General features: G+C 36.9%; 1 protein-coding gene and 1 pseudogene across 3 annotated transcripts in view; one reads left to right on the top strand and one right to left on the bottom strand.

The window, feature by feature from the left end:
- Positions 1-21351, bottom strand: part of LNPK (lunapark, ER junction formation factor) — an 84905-nt gene that overhangs the window by 22186 nt on the left and 41368 nt on the right. For all 3 annotated transcript variants that reach the window (XM_006151107.3, XM_006151109.3, XM_006151108.2), the window contains exon 8: positions 7343-7555. In XM_006151107.3, the coding sequence (XP_006151169.1) occupies positions 7343-7555 (213 nt within the window). The remainder of the gene's footprint in view (positions 1-7342; positions 7556-21351) is intronic.
- Positions 13247-13596, top strand: LOC102488250 (tubulin-specific chaperone A pseudogene; annotated as a pseudogene).

Below are 21351 nucleotides of genomic sequence, written 5' to 3'. Positions count from 1 at the left end.
CTCTCTCGCTGTTTCTCTGTCTCTCTCTGGTGAGCATACAGGCCCTCTGGCAATTTGAAGGAAAAAAGATAAAATGATAGAAGAAAAAATAAATAAATATTCTAACACTACTTTTTTTAAAAATCTACAATAGCTGTTTTAATATCAGACAGAATAGATTCTAGACCAAAGAATTTTAAGAGATAGAAAGGGCAATTTTAAAGTGACAAAAGAGTTAATTCATTAAGAAGACATAAAAATTCTAAATATCTATGTGCATCATAGCAGAGCCTCAAAGCACATGAAGCAAAACTGACCAAGAAGAAATAGACAAAAATATGGAGCTGGAGTTTTCAACATCCCTCTCAATAGCGGATAGAATAAGCAGACAGAAAATCAGGAACAATACCAAAGACTTGAACTAGCTATTATCTACTACCAACTGGCTCTAATTGACATTTATAGGACAGAATATACATTCTTTTCAAGTGAATACAAAACATCTACCAAGATGTGACATTCTCAAATATGAGTGTCAACACATTTAAGAAACAAGTGTGCAAATGACACAAAGTATGTTTTCTGAACACAACAGAATTCAATTAGAAATCAGAAAAAAAAAATCGAAAAAATCTCCAAATATTTGAAGACTAGATAACATGTCTAAGTTAACACAGAAGTCAAAGAAGGGAAATTAGATATTATTTTGAACACAATAAAAAATCATCAAAATTTAAGCTACCACCTAAAGAATTACTTGTAGAAAAATGTATAACATTGGGGTCGCCAAGTGGCATGGTGGTTAAAGGCGCTGGACTCCCACATGGCCAACCACGGTTCAAGTCTCGGACCTGATGGCTTGCTTTCTCACTCTCTCTCTGTCTCTCTCTGATCAAACTGAAAAATAATAATGATAACAATAATAAATAAAGTCAAATAAAATAATTCTTTTAAAAAAAAGAAAAATGTATAACATTAAAAGCCCATATTACAAAAGAAAATACCTCTAAAATTTCTGTGGCTTCCCCTTCAGAGACCAGAAAAGAAAAGCAAGTGAAACCCAAACTAAATAGAGTAAATGAAATAATAAAGATTGAAGAGGAAATTAATAAAATGAAAAATACAGAAATATTAAAGAAAAGCTGGATCTTAGAAAAGATCAATAAAATTAGTAAACTTCTATCTATACTGGTTAGGGAAAAAAGAGAGAATATATAAAATGCTAACTAATAACAGAAATGACAGATATGGCATAACTCTAGATTATAAACATATTAAATAGACAGTAAAGTCAGATTATGTAGAACTTTATGCCAATAAACTCTACAATGGACAAGTCCTCAAAGACTACCAAACCACCAAAGCTCACCCAAGATACAGTAAACTATTTGCTTTGCTAAAATTTTGCTAAGAACTTTTGAATCTATGTTCATGTGTGCTACTAGGCTGTAGTTTTTCTTTAAAGAAATGGAATGTTTAGTTAGAAAAAAACCTTTCCACTGGGACCAGCAGTTAGCGTAATGGCTATGTCGCTGGACTCCCACGTAGTCCACTGCGGTTCGAGTCCCAGACCCGGTGGCTTAAACTCACACCATGTGCATGTGCGTGCGTCCACAAGATCCCAAGAGGAGAATGGAGGAAAAGGGACTGCGGTGTGGCCATCCCCCCTGGGGGGTGATTTCTCGCTGTCTCTCTGTCTCTGTCTGGCAAGTGCACGCGCCCTATAGCAAAAACCTCTCCAAAAAAAAAAAAGAAAAAAAAAAAAAACCTTTCCACAAAGAAAATAAAAAGGCTCACATAATTCAACCAATATAATCTACCAAATATTTAAGAAAGAAATAATACCAATTCTACACAAATTTATCCAGAAAATGAAGAGGGAATACTTATACTATGAGACCAGCTTCACTCTAATAACAAAACAAAAAGGTTGCAAAGAATAAAAACCTCTACAGACTAACCCCTAATGAGCATCAATGTAAACATTTTAAACAAAATATTACCAAATCGAATCTAACAATATACATATAAAACAATATATTATGACAATATAAGATTTATTCCAGGAGAGCAAATTGGCTCAATGTTTAAAAATTGGGCCAGCTATCAGACCAGCAGTTGGCATAATGGCTATGTCACTGGACTCCCACGTAGTTGACTGCGGTTCGGGTCTTGGACCCAGTGGCTTAAACTCATGCCGGGCACATGTGCATGCGTGCCCAAGATCCTGAGAAAAGAATGGAGGAGAAGGGATTGTGAACTGGCCATCCCCCTGGGGGGTGATATCTCATTTTCTGTCTCTCTGTCTCTGTCTTCCTGGAGAGCTCATGTGCCCTATAGCAAAAACCTCTCAAAAATAAAAATTAATAATAATAATTGGGCCAGCTCTATGGTACAGTACTAATGTGCTACTCAAGAGGAGTTAGGTTCCACATGGCAACTACAGTTCAAATCTCCAGCCTCCTCAGCCTGGAACACAACTGGGAACATAAATGAATACCGAAGATCCAATGGACTGGAGACTGGAGGAAGGGAATAGCAGCATGACCAGACCCAGTAGAGGGTGTTCATCTCTTTCTTACCTTCACATGTGTACTCATGTATTCTACCATGAATAAAGAGACAAAAATTTTTAAAAACATACTTAAAAATCAATCAGTGCAACCCAGCTGTAGTGGTAGCACATTGCTCTTCAATGTTGAAAACCATATGGAAGATCAGGGGTTGGCTCCCCAGTGGACCTGTACACACCAGGTGTGACAGCGTGTATCCAGGACCCTGGCTAGCAATAAAGGCTGCAATGGGAAGATCACAGTGTGAGGCCCTGCTGAGGGTACTTTCCTCTCTGTATGTCTCTCTCATGAAAAAAAACTTTAAAAAAAAAAAGAATGTAATTCTCTATATGAACAGACATTGAAATAAATTTAAAAAACATTTAATAAACACAAGATGGAAAGTTATCATGTACAGTTATATCTTTGACTTGCTTAACATACAATGCATTTATGCTTTGAGAACCCATATTATATGCTGTAATGGCATGCAATGATTAAATTAAAAAATAACATCTCAATAGATGTAGAAAAAGCATTAGATGGGCCAGCCAAGTGGTATAATAGTTAAGGCAGCTGAATACCACCTAGCTGTGCAGTTCAAGTCCAGAACCAAGCAGCTAGCAAAATACAAGTACAAGTGCATGCATTCCCAAAATCGTGAGAAAAGGGAGAAGGGATTGCAGCAGACAAACACACACACACATACACACACACCCTACACTGGGGGATGAGTTCTCACTTTCCCTCTCTATCTCTCTCTCTTTGTGTCGCTCTCTCTGGAAACACATATACCATATAGAAAAAAAAATTTTAATTTTATGAAATCCCTCATTTATTGCCCATAAAAATCTTCAGCTAACTAGGAATAGAAGGACATTTTCTCAATCAAATAAGAGATATTTATTTTAAAAACAAAGCAAAAACAAAACAAAAAACCCTAGAACACTAGGCTGAGTGGTGAGAGAATAATTACTTTTCTCCCCAGATCAACAAGGAAAGAATGCTCTCATCACTTCTATTCAATATTGTAGATTTAAGCTAGTGAAATAAGGTAAGAAAAAGAAATAAGATGAAACCAGATTGGAAATGAAAAAGTACAGTTTTCTTTATTCATAGAAAATGTGTTTGTCCATGGAAAAAATGCTATGAATTTTATTTTTAAAAATTACTAGGACTGGAGTCAGCAGGTGGTGTGGTAATTAAGGTGCTGGAAACCCACATGACCAACCACGGTTCAAGTCATGGACCTAGCAGCTTGTTTTCTCACTCACTCTCTCTAGTGAGCACATGTGTCCTACAGCAAATTTAAAAATAATAAAAATAAATAATGATAAATAAAATTAAATAATTCTTTTTTAAAAAAAGAAAAGAAAAGAAAAACTGCCAGAACCAATAAGTGAGTTTGGCAAGATTTATAGTGCAAAATCTATACACTAAACACTACGAAACATTGCTAAGAGAAATTAACAACCTAAACAAATGGAGAAATATACTGTGTTCACATAATAAACCAAGTAATATCAGAAGAAACTAATGTAAATTCAAGGATGGAAGAGTAACACAAAATTTAGTTAATCATTTATATTACATAAAAATAATAGCAACAAGAATAGTTATATATTCAAACTTTATGAATGCTGTGATTTCTGAAAAATAAAGGAGTACAGTTTTTTTTTTTTTTTTTTGAGAGGTTTTCACTATAGGGCACGTGTGCTCGCCAGACAGAGAGAGACATAGAGAAAGAAAGTGAGAAATCACCCCCCCAGGGGGGATGGTCACGCCGCAATCCCTTCTCCTCCATTCTCCTCTTGGGATCCTGGGCACGCACGCACACGTGCCCGGCATGAGTTTTAAGCCACTGGGTCGGGGACACGAACCGTGGTCAACTACGTGGGAGTCCAGCAACATAGCCATTACGCTAACTGCTGGTTCCCAAGGGTACAGTTTTCAAGAGATTTCCTAAGTGAGAGACAACACAGAAGGTGGAACTGAGAAGAAAGTGAAAGAATAAAGTAAATAAAATGTGATGTCTGCTTCTGTATAACAAGACAAGATGGGGCCAGCAGGTGGTGTGATGGTTAAGGACTCCATATGGCCAACTGTGGTTCAAGTCTGGACCTGGGTCTTCCTTTTTCACTTTCCCTCTTTCTCTTTGTCTCTCTCTGGTGAGTGTACATGCCTATAGCAAATTTAAAAATAATAATAATAAATAAAATTAAATAAATTTTTTTCCAAAAAAAAAAAGGATAAGATGAACATAGAATAAGGCAGGCAGCAATGGGAGAATTACATGGAGATCTTACAGAAGACTCTAATGCAAAATGAAATCCTGTAGGAACAAGTTTTGCAATACAAGGATACAAGATTTTCAAAATGGCTGCAACAAAATCTCCAAACTATTGAAGACTGGCTTTAGGATAGCAATATTATATTCATGTTTTAAAAGAACAAAAAAAAATTTACTTAGTACATAATTACAAGTGGCTATTACCACCTAAAAAAAGAGCAACTGATATCAAAATTATAGCTACTAACAAATAAAATTCAGATTCTAGAACAACTTCTTAGTAGTCTTTAAGGTTGCATCAGATAAGTTACTGTTTAACTTGTACTAATAACATTCAATTACTTTCATCAAAAACTAAACTTGAATGCAGACATTGTGATACCTCATTATCAAATTTTCAACTTGAATAAGCATGTAATTAGATTTTGAAAGCATTTAATGACAACTTAGCTTTTGCTAGGGTATTTTACCTTTACATATTTAAAGTGAACATGTCCAAAAGGAATCTGGATACATTAAACAACAGATTTCATAAAAATATCTTAAATCTCTTATACACTAATAACTTAAAATAATGCACCTTCATACTTATGCTGTTATAGACAACAGTAATTAATCTAAACATCAAAAACAATCATTGTAGGAATACTGGTCATTTTATACAACTTGGCAAACTATCAAGTACCTGCTGGTTATTAATTTTCAAACATATGGGAGCCCTGTGGTAACATACATTAAATTGATTCTCTTACACAAATATGAAAATCTAAATTATGAATCTTCTCTATAAGAAATCACTTCATTCATTCACATTTTGAGCAACGTATTAATACTACTTAAACATAGTCATCCATATAGAAACTTATTAATTTCAGTAAAAATTATAGTTACATGATCATGAAATCTAGGCCAGTTTCCTTGACACCCTTATCCTTACATGTGCAATACAGTTTATTTATATTACTATATAAAGCTTGCTAAAATGTTATTTCTTTAAAACTAGGTAGATACACAAATGTATGTCACTCATGTATTCTCACCAAAAAAGTTTTCATTAAATAATCAGAAACTTTATCTTACAAATCATATATACCTCAAATCAACAGATAACTGAAAGATGACTCATTTTCATTCTATTTAACTGTTCTAATTTCACAAATTATATGGTTGCCTAATAGTCATATGTTAAATTTAAGAGTATTTTTTTTAAAACTTGCTCACAAGGCATAAAGTTTGTATATGTTTCACTTGTAGCCAGCATTTTTAATTTGTTTACAAATTAATAGTTTCATAATCTTCCAAAATCTTATGCTGCATTTTTTTAAGGAAAGCAGGAAAAAAATCTACCATAGTAAGCAACATTAAGATTTCTCTCTTTTTTTTTTTTTTTTTTTTTTAAGATTTTTGCTATAGGGCATATGAGAGCAAGACAGAGATAGTAAGATGGAAAGTGAAAAATCACCCCCCAGGGGGGATGATCACACCACAGTCCCTTCCCCTCTATTTCTCTCCTGAGATTTTGGGCACCATGCATGCATGTGTCTGGCATGATTTTCAAGCTGCCAGGTCCAGGATTCAAACTATGGTCAGGCATGTGGGAGTCCAGCACCATAACCACTACTCCACCTGCTGGCCCCCAATTTCTTATTGTTTTATTGCACAAATGCTCTGATTATCAGTTATCAACTATTATCTGAAAATCATTACAATTTTATGTTAGTAATCTGTCATAAAATAACAAAGTAATCCAAATTAGAATTAAATATCCTAAAATAACTATGATCATACTTAATCATCTGACATGGAAATATACATAAACTAATGTGATTTAGTAAAGCAGTGGATTTCCATGTCTCAGTCACATTCCAAAAGAAACTGCAGGGTAATATAATCTGTTACATTCCACAAGGGGATCTTCCCCCAGAGATTCACTACGCTGAAAAAAGACGACCCAAAAAATAAAATAGCAAAGGGAATATGTTAATGTAACAGAATTTTATAAAGTTAACCTATTAGAAAATATTAAGATTCTATAAATTAAAGAAAAAAAACTACCAGCCCATTATAACAAGCATAATATTGTATACCACACTGCAGAAATATTCCTCCTCAAGTATATTAATTGTCATGTTTAAAAATATATGCATAGGGTTTAGCCAAAAACATAAATACATTCCAAAAGTGTTCTCTTTATCCTCATTTTATATAAATCTGGAGTCATTCTACAGTTGAATATAAAAAGATATGCTATACTGTTGACTACAGAATACTACAAAATTTTATTGCCATTTAAACAAAGAAGCCATAACAGTTAAATGAGCTCAAGAAATAGGTTTCAGTATCACAAGGTGCCAGCTGTAAAGAGTTATGGCTAATTGAATATGGAACTCCTGCTTAATCAGATAACTGCTCTGCTATTTCCAAATGAAATGCCTCTTCCATACTGTCTGAAAATGGCCCATTTTATTGGTAACCAGAGAAAACAATATAAACTGTAAATAACATTAAGTGCTCTGTTTACCCATTCCAGGCACCGAAGTAGCAGGAGATCCAAGACGTCTTGGTAGCACATTTGATGGTAGGGCTGGAGTAACAGTTCTTTCTGGGGGTCCACCAGGGGCTGAAGTGTCCTTTGGTGGTCCAGGAGATGCTGGAACTTGTGGAGGAGGACCCTGGTTAGAGCTTGCTGGTGTTGGAGAAAGGTTTCTTTGAGCCGGAGTGCGCTGACGAATCTCTGAGAAGAATAAGTATATATACTGAATTTAATATCCAACATAATCGTATTAGCGAAATCTGTACATGACTTACATTTATTAAAATTTTGTGGCACCATAACACATTGTAGGGTCAAAACAGCCTGTAATAAGAAATCTATAAAATTGAATACTGAAAACGGAGTGCTCAGTTTCTGAACCTACAATTCATCTCACATGTTTACATAGCAAAAATTCATCTATCTATACTGATACTGTTTTTCAAAATAAATTCAGTAAAATAAAATCATCACCTAATTATGTGTCCTATCTTTTTATAGTAAACCTTCCTAGTTATGATGAAGGAATGAAAATTTATCAGAATTGGTAAAAACTCCAAATGATAGATTTTTAATATTAAAATAATTTAATTTTTTTCTACAAATAAAGTTATACTTCTGAACATATTCTAAAATTATCACATCATTTTGAAAGTAGTTATCCTAAGCAGTCTTAGCAATACATTTTTTTAAAAAAAAAAGTATTCTTTTCTATTAGTAAATAGTATTCTTTACTAAATTATTATTTCTATTCTCTTTCATGGTATTGCTATCTTTTTGGCAAATTTCTTTTGCCAAAGCATTCATTAAAGGAAAACTTCCACTTTGCATACATACATTTCATCACAAATAAATCTTAGCTTTTAGCTGCAGAAATTACAAGATTCTCTGTAACAAAGGTCAGCAAATGTGCCAGATCCAGGCTGCCGCCTGTTTTTGTAGTTTTATGGAACACAGTCAGCTCTTTTGTTTACATATTGTCTATGGCTGCTTTCGAAGAGTTAAGTAGTTGGAACAGAGACCATATGGCTCTCAAAGCCATTTACTTACTATATTTACTATCTGCCCCTTTACAGAAAAAGTTTCATGACCTCACTCAATAACATAAAATTGAATTATATTATTGCTCATTCTCACCAATACCTTACTTGAATGCCAGTATAAGATCTCAAATAAAGAAATCTTTATGACTTTTTAATCCTACATATCACATTAAATTGTTCCAAATCCTAAATGGGTGGGCTGAAACTAAAGAAGTTATATTTTAGTTGGCATGAATAGTAAAAATGCATACTTCAAGAAGTAAAACACTTGTGTTTTATTTGACAGTTAAAGATTTTCATGAAAAGTTCATTGCAACTGAAAGTACTGCTCTAGCACCAGATCACACAACCTAGTCTACCAGTTAAGAACCCAGACCCTGTAGTCAAAATGGTTTGGCTACATAACCTCAGATAGGTCATTTAACTTTAATAAATCTGTTACTTTATCTATGAAATTAGGATAATGATATTCTTAACTCAAGGAATTAGTACGAAGACTAAATAAGATAATATCTATAAATTGATAGCCCATATTTACTGAATATTTATTTCAGATGACATTGATTTCACACAAGAAAGTATTTTTAAAATTTGCTTTATACATTCAATCAGTATACATCACTGCAACTTGTAAAGTGAATTTACCCAACATGAATACACTTCACACAAGTTAAGTATTTTCAAACGTTAGTTGTAACACCAGGGACCAACCAATTTTCCACTGGTTAATAATTTAGTCTTTAATCAGTCTACTGCAATAATAAATTACCAGCACATTATCATTATATAAATTGAACTATCTTTATATTTTGCTACTTTCCATACAATTTATCTAGAAAAGTTCAGATATTACATAGATGAATCATATCCTAACATCACCTGCAAATTAGCTGGCCATATAATTATCTTTTAATCACAAGGCATACCTTAATAGATGATTATACATTAAGAAAGCCATTTAAATACAGCAAAAAATATGAGATCAATGAAATCATATTAAAATTTGGTAATTTGGGGACCAGCAGATGGCATAATGGTTACATAACTGGACTCCCACATAGTTGACCACAGTTCAAGTCCCAAATCCTGTGGCTTAAACCTCAAGCCAGGTGCATATGCGTGCATCACCAAGATCCTGAGAGAATAGAGAAGAAGGGACTGCAGCCTGGCCATGCCCCTACGAGGTGATTTTTTGCTTTCTGTCTCTCTGTCTCTGTCTCTCTGGCCAGCACATATGTCCTATAGCAAAAATCTCTCCTAATAAATTTTTGGTTTTTTTTTAAAGTAGCTACTGGGGCCAGCAGCTGGGGTGGTGATTAAGGCATTGGATTCCCACATGGCAGGCCATGGTTTGAGTCTCAGACCTGGCAGCTTGAAAAGTCACACCAGGCACTTGTGCATGTGTGCACAAAATCCTGAGAGAAGAATAAGGGAGAGGAATTGTGGTGTAGTCATCCTCCTACTTTCTCACTTTCCCTCTCTCTGGTGAGCTCATATGCCCTATGGGGGAAAAAAAACTTACAAAAAAAGTATCTATTATCCTTTCATTTCTTGAACAAAGACTCACTTCCTCTGAATATGCGTTTGCTCTGTAAAAATTACCTAAAGTACTCTTTTTTTTTTTTTTCAGAGCGATTACCAGAGACACAGAGAGGGAGAAAGTGAGAAATCACCCTTCAGGGGAATAACCACACCACAATCTTCTCTCCTCCATTCTCCTCTCTGCATTCTGGGCACGGACACACACACACACACACACACACTCAATGTGAGTTTCAAGCTGCCGGGTCTAGGACTCAAACTGCGGTCAGCCATGTGGAAGTCCACGGCATTAACCACTACATCACTGATGGGCCTAAAGTACTTTTTTTTTTAAAGAGAGATTTTTTGCTATTGGGCATGTGCACTCACTAGAGAGACAGACAGAAAGAGAGAAATCACCCCCCAGGGGGATGGTCATGCCACAATCCCTTCTCCTCCATTCTCCTCTTGGGATTTTGGGCATACATACACATGTATCTGGCATGAGTTTTTAAGCTGCCGGGTCTGGGACTCAAATCATGATCAATTACATGGGAGTCCAGCAACATAACTATTATGCCATCTGCTGGTCCCTAGAGTACTCTTAATATCACTGGCATACTAATCAAAAGTGAGATCTAAAATAATTTAACAAAGAACACCATGTTTAGTATTCCATAAAAGTAACTTAGCTTAATATTTTTTTCTATTTTTTAACGAATCTTTACATTTTATTTATTAGGAAGCAAGCCACCAGGTCCGAGACTCAAACCATGGTCAGCCATGTGGAACTGTCCAGAGCCTTGCTTAATAATTCTAAATCTAGGGGCGTGAACAGTTAGCATGGTGATTAGGGCACTGGATTCCCACATGGCTAACTGGTTCAAGTCCTAGACCTAACGGCTTGCTTTCTCACTTTCCCTCTCTCTCTGTCTCCTTCTGATGTGTGCACAGGCCCCGTAGCAAATTAAAATAATAATAATAATAACAAATCAAATAAATGATTCTTTAAAAAATCATTCTAAATCTAAATTAGGCAAATGGGGGGGGGAATGTTATACAGGAGTCACAAAACAAAGAAAACACAGTTCCATCATTATCCAAAAAAAAAGAGGGTAACAAAGGGTTATCAATAGTTTCAGGTAGTTAGTAATACAGGATCAAATCCCAATTTGGTAAATGTTATGAAATACTCTGATAGTCTCAACTTAAAATATCTAATATTTATTTACTTTTACCTACTTGTTATTCATAAATGTTTTATATTAATTACTCAAAAATGTCTACTACTCAGCAATGTAGTCACATTGGTTATATTCAATATTTCACCCATTTATATGTAAAATACAAATCCCCAAGCACAAGTTACCATAGCAATCTGGGAAAAAGTCAGAGTATGTCATAAAGTCTGTTTTCAACTGGAAAATGCTTCAATACTCTCATCAATGATTAATCAACGGCTCAACAGAAATCACACTCACCCCGCCTGAATGCACATCTCTATTGGTTTAAAATTCAAAATGGAGCAAATAGAATCAAAATAAGATTTCTAAAACACTACTACATTACAATAAATAAAAGGAAGGAAAGAAAACTTTAAATTCCAATAAAACAGCACAGTTGTGAAAAGCAGAGACTATGGAATCAAACTGCCTCAATTTTAGCTCCACCCTATTTACTATATGTGCATGCAGTAGATGACATCTCTCAGTTCAGCTTCCTCATAATGAGAATGCTTACTTCTTGTGGTTACTGTAAAGATAAACAAGAAAATCAAGGCAAAGAACTTAACCAGAGCACACGAAAAGTATCTAATAGGCAAAAGTTATTAGAAGTAATGCCAGTAGGTGCCACGGAGGTGGGTGCTGGATCACACATGGCCAGTTGTGCAGTGCAAGTCCCAGACCCAGGGGCTCGAAAATCACGTCAGACACATGAGAATGTGTGCCCAAAATCCCAAGAAGAAACTAGAGGAGAAGGGACTGTGGTATGGCCATTCCCACTGTAAGGTAATTATTTCTCACTTTCCTTCTCTCTCTCCTCTCTCTCTCTCTCAAAAAAAAATATATATATATGAGCACATGCACCCTACAGAAAAAAAAAAAAAAAAACGCACATCTAAAGGTTCTAGAGATTAGAATAAAACAAAGCGAAGAAATTTAGAATTTCTAAAGCAATCATAAAAAATGTATAGATATTGGGCTGGCAGGTGGCATGGTGGTTAAGGGTGCTGGACTCCCACATGGCTGACTACAGTTCAAGTCTTGGCCCTGGCAGTTTGCCCTCTCACTTTCACTTTCTCTCTCTCTCTCTCTCTTTCTCCTCCTCCTTCCCTCTCTGGTCAAATTAAAAGAGAGGGGACCAGCAGTTAGCACCCTTAACCACCATGCCACCTGCCAGCCTCTCATTAACTAGAATTTTAGGATTTTAGTAACAAGGGCAGTAAATCTATTTTTTTTTTAAGAGGTTTGTGCTATAGGGCACGTGTGCTCGCCAGACAGAAAGAGACAGAGAGACAGAGAGCGAGAAATCACCCCTCAGGGGGGATGGCCACGCCACAATCCCTTCTACTCCACTCTCCTCTCAGGATCTTGGGCACGCATGCACATGAGCCCAGCATGAGTTTTAAGCCACTGGGTCCAGGTCTACTAGGTGGGAGTCCAGCGACATAGCCATTACACTACCTGCTGGTCCCAAGGGCAGGAAATCTTTAAGCCTATGAATGATTCACAATTGCAGATGTACAACAGAAACTTAAATGTAGAATAACTGTTTTATACAGTGATTATGAAATATAGTGGGCGGATGGGAATATACCTTTCAGAGAGTTTCTACTGTCTTCAGGTCTGTATTATTTGAATTTATATGAATATAATTTCTTCATATAAAATAATAAAGACTATGCAACTGACATTGCTTTTTTTTCCTTTCAAAATTGTCTAAAGTTGGGGGACCAGCAGGTGGCATGGTGGTTAAAGCACTGGACACTCCCACATGGCCGACTGCAATTCAAATACCGGACCTGGTGGTTTGCTTTCTCACTTTCTCTCTCTCTCTCTCTCTCTCTCTCTCTCTCTCTCTGTGTGTGTGTGTGTATCTCTCTCTGGTCAAATTAAAATAAATGAATGAATAAATAAAATTAAATAAATATTTTTTTAATTGTCTAAAGTTTACATTCACTGAATCTTCTTCATACCCTACTCACATTAAACTCTTTCAAAATCAGTTTATACCCTATTTCTCTACTAGAATTACCCTCTCAATAGGTCAATGACGTGTTTTTAATGAAAATGAGTTCAACCCCCCCCTTCCCAGCGCTCCAGGGACCATGGCCAATCCTCGCGTGAGGCAGATCAAGATCAAGACCAGCATGGTGAAGCAATTGTTCAAAGAAAAAGCGATGTACGAAAAAGAAGCAAAACAACAAAAAGATTGAAAAAAATGAAAGCTGAAGATGGGTAAAATTATGCCATTAAAAAGCAGGCAGAGATCCTCCAAGAGTCCTGGATGATGATCCCAGATTGCAAGCGCAGATTGGAAGCTGCATATACGGATCTTCAGCAGATATTAGACAATGAAAAAGATTTGGAAGAAGCTGAAGAATATAAAGAAGCATGTTTAGTACTGGATTCAGTGAAGTTAGAAGTCTGAAACTTTTCTGCACAGAGTGTTTTTTTTTGCATTAAATCCTGGAGTCCATTCTACAATTCATTATTTTGACCACAGCTATGTGTTCAAGTAGTATGAGAATGTGATTCTTTTTATGCCATTCATATATCTTCCTTTGCATATTTAATGTGTTAAATAAATGAGTTCGTCTAACAAAAAAGACAGAAAGACAGAAAGAAAGGAAGGAAGGAAGGAAGGAAGGAAGGAAGGAAGGAAGGAAGGAAGGAAGGAAGGAAGGAAAGAAGGAAGAAAATGAGTCCATAACCTCTTCCTTCTTATAGAGGCAAAGCTTGAGGAATGAAAGAAAAAATACTTTCCCACAACTTACTCCTTAACTCAATCTGATTTTTGTCCTTCTCCTTAGCTACCAGATTTACCCACAGCTGAAATCCATCATTCCTTTGGTCACAAACCAACTTAAAATACCACCCAACTGTTGTTACCATAGTTGCTCTTTATCAAATCCCTAATAACTGCTAGAAATTATACTAAGTACTTTAAATGAATTTACTAATTTCATCAAACATTATACCAATCTTTTGGGATAACCCATATCACCAGTTTTCAAAACAGAAACCAAAGCTCTGAGGTTGCCAAAAGTCTCACAGTAAAATATTAGGTCATCAGAAAACTAATAACGTATTCTTCTATACAAAAATGTGTCATGATTATCCCAATGACCCAATAAGAGATGGAGCCAGGGTTCAAATTCCAGTTTGTATGGCAAACATGCCCATATTCTCTGCTATAAAAGTCAAGGGCCTCATTTCATTCTCCTACTTACCTGACCTTTACAGAATATGACAGGATGCCACTCCCAACACAATTCAGCTATCTAGATACCAATCTAGTCAGATTCTTCTACTTTCAGTCATTTTTTTTCTGGACTGCCCTTTTCTCCATATACCCTTGAGTGTTAATGTCCCTTGGGGCTCTACTATAGGTTTTCTTACTATAGTTTCTCTCCCTAGGCAATTTCACTCAGTTCACAGTTTCAATAACAATCACCTATACATCCCAAAGATTCCTAATCTGTGTCTATAACCTCAGCCATCTTTCCTGAGCTCCAGACAAATAATCAATTGCCTATGATCTTCATCAGGGAGTTACCTGCTGTAACTCCCACTCAACGGACTAACTTCTATACAGATCACTATTCTAATTCTTATGATTCTTATCTTTCTTAAAACACATCTAGGGCCAACCTCATAACACAGTGATTATGTGTTGTGCTTTGGGAGCGAGATCCCTCGTGGCTGACTGCAGTTCGAATCTCAGCCTCACTGGCTTGAAAAATACACTAGGAAACTAGCAGGTGTGGAAGGCATTCTAATCCCACATGACCATAGCGATTTGAGTCTCGGACCTGGTGGCTAAGTTTCTCACTTTCCCTTTCTCTCTGTCTCTCTCTGGTGAGCATATGTGCCCAATATCAAAATAAATAATAAATAAAATTGAATAATTCTTTTTTAAAAAAGGAAAAGTAAAACACACTGGGTATGTGTGCCCAGAATCCTGATGGGTAAGAAAAATAGAAGATAAAGGATAGCCCACTGGAGGATTCTCTCTTTCTCTAACAAGCACATATGCCCTGTGGTAATAAAAAACAAGACACATGAACAATGACACCTAACCAGTTACCCACCAAGTCAAAAACCCAGATGACACCCATTTTCCAAATCTATTTGCCACCAAATCTTATCAATTTCCTGAATTAAATCTTAGATCTCTTCTCTCTTCCTCAACTCCACTGCCATCACTTTATCTCACAGGCTTTAATCTCTCGCATATGTTAGATGACATACTAAGTGATCTCCATGTCTCATTGTTGCTCTCTGCAATCCATTCTTCATGCTACCTTCCCCCAAAAAAGTGAATTTTCTAAAATACAAGCTTGATCAAAAATTCAAAGATTTAGTGGTCACATCAGTTTACTGTTAAAAGTTAATGCATTACGATGTATGCCTGCCTTTGTTGTAGTCCTTAGTTTACTGAGATTATTTATTTATATGTGTAATAAACTCCTTTAACCAAGAGTTAATAGGCAAGAACTGAATCTTTGTAACCTCAGGATGTGGCAAAGTAACTAGCACAGAGTAAAAGCTTAATAAAGGTCTATGAAATGAACCTACTTTCCTCCTGCATTTCAACATTAAATTTCCAACTGCCTATTACCCAAATATAGTGTGATAAGGAGAATAATGGACCAAGGATGTCCACTTCCTCATTCCCAGAACCTGTAAATATGTTGTTACAAGGAAAAATAATTAAAATTGCAGATGGAATGAAGGTTGCTAATCAGCTGAGTCTGTGTCCCCTCCTACCTTGAAAAACTCAGCCTAACCTCAAAGACCACACAAAAGAAAGTTATTTTCAAGCAGAAATTTGCTAATAATATATACCACTTGCCAGCTTTTTAGTTTTTTGCGGTTTTTTTCTGTTCTGTTTTTCAATTAAGAGTATATTTTGTGGGACCAGCAGATGGCATAATGGTTATATCACTGGACTCCCACACAGTCAACCATGATTCGAGTCCTGGACCCAGCAGCTTAAAACTCACACCAGGTGCATGTGAATGCATGCCCAAAATCCTGAGAGGAGACTGGAAGGGAAGGGATTGTGGTATGGCAGTTCCCCCTGGGAGGTGATTTCTCGCTTTCTATCTCTTTGTGTCTCTCTCTCTGCCTATATATATATATATATTGTTATATTGTTATATTGTTTTACAGTTCTTAACATTTAGTTTTTTTCTCCCATCATCTTGATCATTTTTAAGTGGCCAGTCCCAGGCCTGGTGGGTTAGGGAGTCAGAATTCACATTGTCAGCCTCAGTTTGAATTCCAGATCTGGTGGCTTGTAAAACACATAGGGAAGGGCCAGTCAAGTGGTATGGTGGTTAAAGTGGCTGGATCCCACTGTCCCCAGCAGTCCCTAGCCTGGCCAGGATACAGGGCCCAAGACAGCTCTGGGCCTAGAGTAAACTTGCTCCTTGCTAGCAGGTTCAATTTGGTGGCTGAACTGCCTCCAGCCCACGGAACAGTGTGGAGTACAAGTGAGGTCCAGAATAAAAAGCCTTGGGCCTCCATACCCACATGAATGTCTGTATGCTGTAAATACACTGTAGTCAGTGTTACATGATGTGCACTAAAAAAATAAAGCTTTATAGAAAAAATTAATTTTTTGTTCTTAAAAAAATAGATGAATCTGGAACCAATAGTTAGTGTAATGGCTATGTCGCTGGACTCCCACGTAGTTGACTGCGGTTCGCATCCCAGACTCACGCCAGGCGCGTGTGCGTATGTGCCCAAGATCCCAAGAGTAGAATGGAGGAGAAGGGATTGCGGTGTGACCATCCCCTCTGGGGGGTGATTTCTTGCTTTCTGCCTCTATGTCTGTCTCTGTCTGTCTGGTGAGCACACGCGCCCTATAGCGAAAACCTTTCCAAAAAGAAAAAAAATAGATGAATCTATTTCACTATAAAGCATAACAAGAAATTTCAACAAAGGAAGAAAAATGAAAAGAAAAAAAAACACAAGAATCTACCCACAAACTCAATAAACCACTTTTGGTATTTTCTTATATTTCCTTTACATGGTATAGTTTCTTATTTTTACAGTTACAAGTAGTTCAAGTTTTTGCAACTACAATCTCACATCTTGCTACTTTTTCACTTCCTTTATTACAAATGTATATATATTATACAGTCTTTAACTTCTATCATTTTAAGAACTGTATAAAAGTCCACTGGGTGATAGTTTACATAACTATTTACATAACTTAATTTCCCTCATTTATTCCATTAGTTCTTTATACAAATACACACCTATTTTTACATGTGTTGTATCTTTCTATAATTATTTTTGCCCATTTTTATTTTAGGTAGGGGCTAAACAGGTATCCCTGCAAATATTAAACCTTTTCCTCTGGGAACTGTTCTACTGCTTCCAAACAAGTCCTTTCTTTGATTATAGTACTCCTACTGACCTACCAGTTTACATATAGCTTCTAAAATTAATTTTGAATTATAGTATGAAACAGGGGTTTATAACGAGATTTTTTTTTTCTAAATTACAACCCATTTCATCCAATACACTACTTATGGCACAATCATTTCCATTGGTCTGTGATTCCTTAATTATTTAGTACATTTATGTATTTCTTCTGTGAATGATGGAGAGAGACAGTACCCCTAAAAGGGTCTTGAAGCCATGACCCCCAAGCTTAGCCAGCCCCAGATCATAGGCAAGTGTGTACCTGGAGTACTCAGGGAGGGTACCTTGCCACAAACCCAGAACCTCACCATGGGGGTCAGCCTTATACTTTACTGCTGTGCCATCTGGCCCCCTAGGGTTCCTTTTTAATCACCTCCTTCTTACTTAAATTGGGGTTTATTTCATACCTACTGTTTTACTGATTTGTCTACTTTGCACCAGTAACTCTCTAATATTTTAAAAAGAAGGAATTATGGAAGTCCAGTCTCAGCCAGAAGGGTGACCTGGTCCAGCTGAAAAGGAAAAGATCTGATAAAGTAGAAAGGAGAAAGACAACTTCACCTTCATTAAGAAAATAGAAACAATCAGAAGGAAATTCCCACCACTTACTTTTATCTGTCCTGTTATCAGTCACTCCTGTACTACAAATGAACTGCCACACACCTATCAAAAGCCAACTTCTCTACCAGTAAACTAGATTGCATCCACTATTTTCTTCAAATGGATGTTCCAAGTCAATTATCCAAAGTCAAGTATCCCCAAATCAATTACTTTTCCAATACCATGAGTTATTCATGTCTTCTCAGCCATTTCCACTAGCACATAAATATGCCATCATTCTTTCATTCAGTATGCTTGCTCACACATACAAAATGCTTCCCCATCCAGCCACCCATTTCTCCTTTTGACTCAAAATTTGAGTTTTGGCTTCTCAGTATCTCTAACTTTTCTACTCACATCCTTTCTAATCAGGCTTTTGCTTTCATCCTCCACCAAAACTGTCCTTTTCAAGATCACTAAGGACCTTTATATTATTAAAATCAGGGGTCAATTCTTGGCCTTCGATTTACTTAGCAGTAGTACTTGTCACAGGTGATCACTACCTTGAAACACTCTCTTCATTCGGTGTTCAGGCCCACAGTCTCCAGAGTTTCCTTATCTAACTGGCCCCTTGGTCTCAATTTCTTTTTCCGGTTCCTCTGCACTACCATTATATCTTAATGTTAGAAGGCCCAGGGCATAAGTCCTTGGTGTTTTTATCTTCTTTCTCCACAGATATTTCTTTGGTAACCTCATCTAGTCTCAGTTTTAATAACATCCACATACTAATGACATCTCCAACCCAGATCATTTCTGCTTGTGAGACCCATGTGAGATTGCTTTCTTAAAATCTCCAGTTGGATATCTGTCAGACAGGCATCTAATAAGTATAACATGTCTCAAATCAAGCCTCATTCTTCATTGTCCCATCTGAGCCCCCATCCAAGAAGTGCTCCTCCTACAGTTTCACCATCTCACTGAAGAGCAACTTCATCTTTCCAGTTACTTAAAGCCAAAATCCTTGAGGTCATCTTTGACTCTTCCCTCTCCAACTTCATTTCCAAATCTTCAGGAAACCTTTTGGGTCCTACCTTTAAAATGTATACAAAACCTAACTATTAAATCACCTTAAGCTGAAGTGGGGGAAGTGTAAAATATAAAAAACAAAAACCTCCCATGTTACTAAGATGCCTTCCAAGATTACTGCAATAGCCTCCTAATTAGTCTCCCTGCTTTCACCTTTGCTCTCCTTGCAGTCTCTTCCCCAAAACATATTCCTTCTAAGACATAATTTGGATCATGTCAGTGCTCTGCTCAAAACAAGACCAAATTTACTTATATATACATACATATATATATATATATACACACATATATATACACACACATACACACACACACACATATGAACTTCTTACAATGGTTCACTTTCACATTTTTTAAAACCATTTTATCATATGTTTTCTTTTTGCCTAATATTCTACAAGGCCCTAAGATGATCCCTTGTTACTTTTCTTGTCTCGTACAACTCTCCACCCCATTCAATCTAATCCAGTCATGTCTCCTTGCTGTTTTATTCTTTTTTTTTTTTTAATTTGATGTAGGGCATGTGCACTCATGGCAGAGAGACAGAGAAAGTGAGAAAGCACCCCACAGGGGGCATAGCCAAGTTGTAATCCCTTCTCATCCATTTTCTTTTTGGTATTTTGGCTATGCATGCACACACGCCCTGCATTTCCCAAGCTGCTGGTCAGGGACTTAAACCAAACAGTAAGCCATGGTGCATACCCTCACTGGAGAGACAGAGAGATGGAAAGAGAGAAGTCACCCCACAGGGGGGGCTGACCATGTCACAATCCCTTCTCCCCTGTCCTCCTCTTGGAATTTTGGGTATGCATGTACACATACATACCCAGCATGAGTTTTAAGCTGCCGTGTCTGGGACTCAAATTATGGTCAATTATGTGGGAGACCAGTGACGCAATCATTATGCCCTCTGCTGGTCACGGGTTCAGCTAATTTTATAATCACACCACAGGATGACTCCCTTCTTCCTAGTTTATTTGTTTGTTTGTTTTTGCTATATGGCTCGTGTGCTCTCCAGAAAGACAGAGAGACAGAAAGTGAGAAATCACCCCCCAGGGGGGATGGCCACATCGCAATCCCTTATCCTCCATTCTCTTCTCGGGATCCTGGGCATGCACACACATGCGCCCGGAATGAGTTTAAGCCACCGGGTCCGAGACTCAAACCACAGTTGACTACATGGGAGTTCAGCAACATAGCCATTACGCTGCTGGTCCCCCTTCTTCCTAGTTTTACAGCACTCTGAACATTCACTTCACACGAGATGTTTGCACTTACTGATTCCTTTGTATAGAATGTTGTTTTCTCAGCTATCTACATGGCTTAAACCCTCACATCTTCATGTCTTTGATCAAATGTCACTGAATCAATGAGGTCTCCCCTATCAACTCTAAAACTTCAAATCACCCTCACTCAAGACACTTCCTATTTACAATCCTTTCTTTATTTTTGTTTAGGAGAAAGAGATTTTTGCTATAGAGCACATACATGCACCATAGAGACAGAAAGACAGACAAAAAGTAAGAAATCACAAACCTACCCCCCCACCAGGGGGATGGTCATGCTGCAATCCCTTCTCCATTTTCCTCTTGGGGTTTTGGGCACACACGCACATGTATCCAGCGTGAGTTTGAAGCCATCAGGTCCAGGACTCAAACCACAATCAACTACATGGGAGTCCAGCAACATAACCATTATACCATCTACTGGTCCTCCACTTTCTTTATTTTTCTCTAAAGCTAACTTATTGTCTAGGTCCCATTGGAAGAGAAAGTTTCTTTTTGTCTGTTTATTCAATATGACCAGGTCTTAAAATAGCACCTAGCAGACCAGCAGTTGGTATGGTGGTTAACATGCTAGATTCCACATGGCCTGCTGCACAGTTCAAGTCTCGGAGCTGGAAGCTTAAAAAACACACCACATGAATGTGTGTACATGACCAGAATCCCAAGAAGAGAATGAAAAGAGAAGATGGTGGTATGGCCATCCCCCTGGGAGGTGATTATTTTCTCTCTCTCTCTCTATTGCTTTCTCTCTCCAGCAAGCACAACCACCCTATACCAAGAAATTTAAAATAAATAAATAAATAATAGTACCTAGCAGATATAGCAGATACTTGGTAAACATTTATTGAAAAAACAAGAAT

Source organism: Tupaia chinensis, unplaced genomic scaffold (genome assembly GCF_000334495.1).
Source record: "Tupaia chinensis unplaced genomic scaffold, TupChi_1.0 Scaffold000314_1, whole genome shotgun sequence".
NCBI lineage: Eukaryota > Metazoa > Chordata > Mammalia > Scandentia > Tupaiidae > Tupaia > Tupaia belangeri.
Note: the sequence above shows the minus strand (reverse complement) of the source record. Positions and strands in the feature narration are given on the sequence as shown.